The 7,500-nt window shown below is 35.2% G+C and overlaps 1 protein-coding gene across 1 annotated transcript in view; it reads right to left on the reverse strand.

Moving 5' to 3' along the window:
* Positions 1 to 7,500, reverse strand: part of LOC137615283 (capping protein inhibiting regulator of actin dynamics-like) — a 542,330-nt gene that overhangs the window by 87,578 nt on the left and 447,252 nt on the right. The window contains 1 exon segment of the mRNA XM_068345017.1: positions 3,738 to 4,048. Within this exon segment, the coding sequence (XP_068201118.1) occupies positions 3,738 to 4,048 (311 nt within the window).

The raw sequence follows: 7,500 nt of genomic DNA on the forward strand, positions 1-7,500 counted from the left end.
CACGTTCTATCTTTTCCTCAATTTGGTGGAGGGTCTATATCTCTGCTTTGGACATCAGCGAGACTAAATTGGATGGAGAACATTCTATGCCATGGAAACACAATGCCGAGGCCCGAGGGCATCTGGGACTAAGTGACGAGGTTTAGAGTTACGTTGGAAGGATGAGGAGGATAGCGAGGATGACAGTCGTTATCCTCGGGGAAAGAGGCAAGGTTAGTGGGGGGGGGGGGGGGATCGTTACACTACAACAGGAAGATCGTTATACAGCAAGGAGAGGGAGATGTCAAGCGAAGGATGCGAGGCGACATTCAAGGGATTAGAATGCAATGAGGTGTGCGAATGGGTAAAATGTCTGAAATGGATTGATCGAGATGATATCAACGACGTGGAAGGCTATTCATGGCAGAAAAGACACTGGTAATGAACAACAAAAAGGGTTGAAGAGGAATTCTGAGTTTCGTTGAAATATGAACTTTTGAAAACATCAAGATAAGATAATTTACTGGATAAAGGATTTTAAAAAACTAGTGGAATAAAGGAGAAAAATTGGAGAAACAGAAAGGAACTGGAATATAGATGTGTGTGAAAGAAAAAATGAAAATGTAGTTGAAAAGAAAAATGGATGAAGTGGATGCTGAGGAAATTGATTGCTGGATGGACATAATATAAATGGGGTGAAAACTTGGAAAAGAATGCTAAAATAAGTATAAAATGGACTAGTGGAGTAACAGGATACATAAGAGATGATAAAAGTATAACACTGATGTAATGTAGAGATTGAAATGTATACGTACACAAGAGGCAATAATTATGCTAAATGAATTGGAATATTGAGCTAGACAAAAATTTGGAAGTACATGAGCGATAAATAATCAATTATGGAAGAATCGTCATCACCATCAGGCGTAACCAGTCCACTGCCGGACAAAGGCCTCAGACATGTCCTTCTATGCCAGTCTATACCAGCATATTTTTACAAAACAATGAATTGGAATGTCAAAAAAAAGGAAGAAAGAAAAAAAAAGAACCGAGAGGGGAAGAAAAAATTGAACAGGATGAAAGAGAATGATTGATCATAAGAATAAATAATGCTAAATAGGATAAAATGGACAGGGATAAAAAACTGAATAGGATCAAAAGGAGGGCTATGAAACCAAGCAGGGGTGAAAAAAGTGTTTTATAAGGTTTGACTGGAAGTCTAAGAAGTTTACCAAAATGAATATTGAAATAACACTTAAAATAGCTGTATCTTATCAAAAGAAAATGAATGAAAATAATTATATAATCTGAATGAAGGGAATTTGGGGCTGATGCTGACAGCGCATAATAAAAGAAGGCTATGTAAAGTTAGAGAAGTACAAAAAATGGAAGGAAGAGCGTGTTATTGCAGACTAAAGGACTCCAGAAAAGGCTACATAGCAACTAAACACTGAAAATGACGAGAAAAACTGAATAATTCTTAGGAGCAACTATTATTATTACTATTACTGATTAAGCTAGAACCATAATTGGAAAAGCAGGATGCTACAAGACCAAGGGCTCCAGCAGGGAAAATAGTCCAGTGAGCAAAGGAAATTATGAAACAGGTAAGATAGTCTGCCTGAATGTACCCTCAAGCAAGATAACTAACCCAAGACAGTGGAAGACCATGGTACAGAAGCCATGACACTACCCAAGACTAGAGGAAATTGGATTGATTTTGGCGTGTCCTCCTCGAAGACTGCTTACCATAGCCTCTTCTACCCTTCCCAAGTGGAAGTTAGCCACTGAACAATTACAGTGCAGTAGGTAACCCCTTGAGTGAAGAATACCTTTTTAGGTTATCTTGGTGTTGTCAGGTGTATAAAGAGAGAGTAGAAGGTGTAAAGAATAAGCCAGGGTATTCGGTGTATGTATAGGCAGAGAAAAACTGAGCCGTGATCAGAGAGGGATCCAATGTAGTACTATCTGACCAGTCAAAAAGACCTAATAATTCTCTAGTGGCAGTATCTCAGCGGATGGCAGTGCCTTGGCCAACCTACTGATTATAGAGGAGAAAATTATCTATTATTATCAATATTATTATTACATGTTAAGTAATAACCCTAGTTGGAAAAGTAAGCTACTATAAGCCCAAGGGCTCCAACAGGGAAAACAGCACAGTGAGGAGAAGGAAACGTGGAAATAAATAAACTACAAGAGAAGTAATAAAAAATCAAATAAAAATATTTCAAGAACAGTTAAAACATTAAATTAGATCCTTCCTATATTTCTGCTGAAAAAAATGTAAGCGTACAGTTAATGGACACGGGATAAAAAGATCGAAGAGCTTAGGAAAGAATTAGGAGAATGATGAAAGAGAAGAATATTTGGAATCACATCGGAGGATAATTCAGGAATGGAATGGTTATGTTTGGGACGAAAATGCTTGGGTAATCTATGAAGAGGAAGGTCAAGGTACAGATACAGAGGGTCTCATGGCAGATAAAATAGTCTTGATGGAATACGAACAGGAGGAAAGGGAATATGAAGCAACAACCGATGGGCACATTGAAGAGGAGGAAAAGGGATGACCAAATAACTTCGAAATGATCTCAAAGACATCTGGCCGTAACGGCAGCCATTTTAAATTTTTGTTGAAGCTAGGAAGGAGTCAAATAAAGAAATTGAAAAATCATATAGATTTTTAAGCATAGTTGTAACTTTATGACCGGTAATTAGGGAATATGTAGGAGACATTTGGAAAAATTTAATTACCAACAACTTCACGGGATATATTTACAATCGGGCAATGAAATATTTAAGAAAATGGAAAATGTGTTTTTTTTTTTTAACTTTATCTGTTTTACTCGGGATCTTTCACAATTTCATGGTAACCTACTGCTGAAATTCAAAACATAATATGTTAAGAGTGACAATGATGTAATTGACGTAGGAATAATCAAGTCTATTTCTCTTCTATATCATACAGCCTAAATTCGCGTTAGTTGTTATTATAGGGCCAAAGTCAAATAGAATGGACACCCTACTAGAATTTTTTTGGAAAATAAAAATAAGGGAAGAAACAAATTGCTCTCAAAAGACCTAGAAGACTTGAAGGACAATTCTATGAGAGAAAAGGAAAACAAAAGAAAAAAAAGACAGGAAAGACAATCATCGCCAGAAAGAGAAATAAAATTTTCTGTTTTCCCAAAGTGAACATAACACTACAGCCTAGAGACTTCAGTCCCCACCGTTCCCCTTTAAGCTACCAAATTTAAGTGAAAACACGAATAACAGGAAAAACCAGAGTGGGTGTTATATTCCATTCAATTAATCTCTCAATTGTAATTGATAATCACGGCAACAGCGCATGCGCTACATTTGGACATGAATGCGGAAGTTCATAGCATTTGGATATGTATGAGTGTCTATAAAAGTGTTAGTATGTGTTTTTCTGTACATCTGTCTCTGAGTACAAACTGAACATAAACGCCAGATAAGATATCCAATTTGATAATAGCAGCTGATACATCCCCATGTCCCGTGTTTCATTGATGTCACCTTGGTTCGACCTGTTGCAGGTCCCCGACGTGGTATTACATAAAGATGCAGAACGGGATATTGTAATGTCAACTACGACTGACATACTGTAAATACTGAAATACAACGTACTCTTCGAAGCTGTTGCTGCCACGCCCAGAGAGAGAGAGAGAGAGAGAGAGAGAGAGAGAGAGAGAGAGAGAGAGAGAGAGAGAGAGAGAGAGAGAGTTCCATACCTCTGGCCATGTTTTGAGAGGGGTGCCCCTGGCAAAACGTTCTCGTCCCTCGCCTCCGCCCACGCAGGAGGCAATGGATCCGCCGAACGGCTTCCTGGCGAAGTGTCGTCTCCTGGTGCCCACAAATGACCAACACCCACGCCTCTGTCCCCCCACCTTGCGCGCCCCGCTCCGTTACGGTCATCCTGGCTTCCAGAAGAAACTGACGAAGACGAGGAAGATGGGATGGACGTGTACTTGGGAGGCTCGGAGGGGCCAGACCACCTCGCACCTTCTGAGGGCGCAGCCGACATCGAGACTGATTCCGGTCCCTGCATCACAAAGGAACAAACATCTTATCTTATTATGTCGATGATTTCTAAATAAATAAATCCATGATTAAAGACATGTGAGTAAAAATGAAATCTTCATCATCAAAACTGATTTAAGGTAATTTTGGATATACAAGTATATATCTCTTTAAGAGAAAAACTAAGGAATATAAGAAAATACGTAAATACACATACAATATATAGGCCTATATATATATATATATATATATATATATATATATATATATATATATATATATATATATATATATATATATATATATATATATATATATATATATATATGAACATATATCACAAGCACACGTGATTTTAATTAATGTAAATATCACCCACGAATGGCATTTAATACTGAATTCTATCTTGGGAATATATATCCACTTGGAATTCATTTTATGGTAACAGCTTCTGGCCGGGTGGGGATTCGAACCACCACCTGTACGACTGGAAACCATGCTGGCAGGGACCCTACCGACTGAGCTATCAAGAGAGACTAAAAGTTTATGACAAGTCCCCCTACATATGTATTTATATATATATATATATATATATATATATATATATATATATATATATATATATATATATATATATTTCACTTCATCATTATGATTTCAGATGAAACTAATGGTTACTGACCCTTTTTTTGAAAAAATACACCGATTACTAAATGTCAAAAAAAAAAAAAATTATGCGATTGGTTTTTTAATTAATCCTCTTCATCAGCGTGTCACATATCAACGAACCCTATATATATATATATATATATATATATATATATATATATATATATATATATATATATATATATATATATATATATATATATATATATATATATATATATATATGTGTATGTATGTACTGTATGTGTGTGTATAAAACTATACATATTTATTTGTGTGTGATTGCGGAACAAGTTTTAATATACAACTAATATTTGCCTCCAATGGCAAATCATAAAAATATAGGTAGCACCTTCAGTGTTGGGTTACGACAGTGAACGGCGAGGTCCCTTTTTTGTGGGAATCCCTTTTCAGATCATAGATGTTACAACCTACTTTAAGAGCAAATACAAGTTCGTCTCAGTCTGGAATCACTCTCTCGTCTATCTGAATATTGAGAAGCAACTTCTTGTGGTGATATGGCAAAGGCCATTCGGGATGATTTTGGATGGGATTACATTTCAACCATATGCATAGCTGTCACTCCGATGTTTATAATCTTTACTTTCTTACATGTGCGTATATACACACACATGCACACAAACACACACATAAATATACATATATACATAAATACATACATACATACACACATATATACTGTTTATATATATATATATATATATATATATATATATATATATATATATATATACTGTATATATATATATATATATATATATATATATATATATATATATATATATATATATATATATATGTGTGTGTATATATATATATATATATATGTGTCTGTATATATATATATATATATATATATATATATATATATATATATATATATATATATATATATATATATATCTATATATATACATATATATATATATAAAACTGAAATCTCCCCACCGAAAGGCAGATAGAATACCTAAGTTTGTTACAACTAAGCTTTTAGAAAAAGAGCACAAAGAAACATTTGAAATTAAATGTAGGAATCGATTTGCAGTTTTAGACACTCTAAGAGACGAAGAGCAGACAATTAATGAAGAATGGTGTGATATTAAGAACTTATATCAGTTAGTTGGTAGTGAAGTCTTGGGGCAGCCAGTTACAAGGAGAAAGCCATGGATATCAAATGATACTTGAGATACTATAAAAAGGAGACAAAGACAGAAATTGATTGTTGAAAGTTTTCGAGGAAATAATAAAAATTACAAGGCAGAGCATGCTAAGTATTCCAGTATTGATAGTGAGGTCAAAAGAAAAGCCAGGAATGACTGGAGAGAATATTCAGACAGTAAAGTAGATGAGGCTGACAAAGCTATGAATTCAGAGAGTGGCTATGGTGTAAAAATTGCTCATAGAATTGTTAAGGAAATCTCAACTGGGGCAAAGAAGAAGAAGCATATACCCATAAAAAAGAGAGATGGATCTGTTATAACAACAGCAGATGAAGGAAGACAACGTTGGATGGAACACTTTAAAGACGTCATGAATATGAGATATGATGGGAGTAATTTGATTGATATACCTGAAGTTGATGAAGACCTTGATGTGCCAATGAATGAATTCAGTGCGTTTGCAGTCGAAGCTATCCTAAAAAAACTAGAGATAGAAAGTCCCTGGATATGATGGAATAACTGCAGAGATGGTACTGGCCGAAAATGAAGTGACTACTTATAATATTATTTTGTAGAATGTGGCATGAAGAGGAAAAACCTGATGAATGGGAATTAGTAGTGATGATGAAAATGGCAAAAAAAGACCTGAGTGATTGCAATAATTACGTCACTTGTTATGAAAATTTATAGTGTGCTTATTCTAAAGTGACTGGAGAGAAAGATTGATGAAAAGCTGAGAGAGAAAAAATGCAGGATCTAGAAAAGGTGGAAATTGCACTGACCAAATTTTCATTTTTAGACATGTTGTACAGCAATGCATCGAATATAGAAATCCCTTTTTGATGGCATTTGTGAATTATGAATAATCCTTCGATAGTGTGCACCGACTAATTTTGTGGAGAGTCCTGCGTTATTATGGAATTCCTCTTAAATATGTAAATTTGATTAAGTCTGTTCATGAGCATAGCAAGGGCAAAGTTAATGTTAATGGAGTCTTATCAAATGAATTTCCAGTGAACAGCGGAGTACTCCAAGGGAATGTGTTGTCACCTCTGTTGTTTATCCTCCTCATTGATTTCGTAATGCGTAGAACAGTCAGAGATGGTGGAGAAAAATTGGACTGGATTGGTGATAGGGATTTAGAAGACCTAGAGTATGTTGATGATGCTGACCTTGTTAGCAGAACATCACAGGATTTGCAAAGCTTATTTGCCAGAATGCATGAAATAATACACGAGGTTGGGCTGAAGATAAATAGAAGAGAGACAGAGATGATGAGAGCGGAATATGCAATGGAAAATGAAATATCATTGGAAGGAGAAAGGATTAATGAGGTAGAATCAAGTAAGTATTTAAGAACTATGATCTCCAATATAGGTTCTTTAGAATTAGAGTTTAGTGAAAGATTGAAAAAAGGCAAATCAGACAATGGCTAGGTTAAGTAAAATTTGGAAATCAAATCGCCTGAAATTACATATAAAAATCAGAATATATATCAGTTTAGTGAGATCGGTGTTACTCTGCGGACATGAGTCATGGTATGACAATGGAACAATCTCCAGTAGATTTAATAAATTTGAGAACAAAGCCCTCAGAAGGATATTGGGAGTTAAATGGCATGGCA

Source organism: Palaemon carinicauda, chromosome 21, assembly GCF_036898095.1.
Source record: "Palaemon carinicauda isolate YSFRI2023 chromosome 21, ASM3689809v2, whole genome shotgun sequence".
In the NCBI taxonomy this organism is placed as follows: domain Eukaryota; kingdom Metazoa; phylum Arthropoda; class Malacostraca; order Decapoda; family Palaemonidae; genus Palaemon; species Palaemon carinicauda.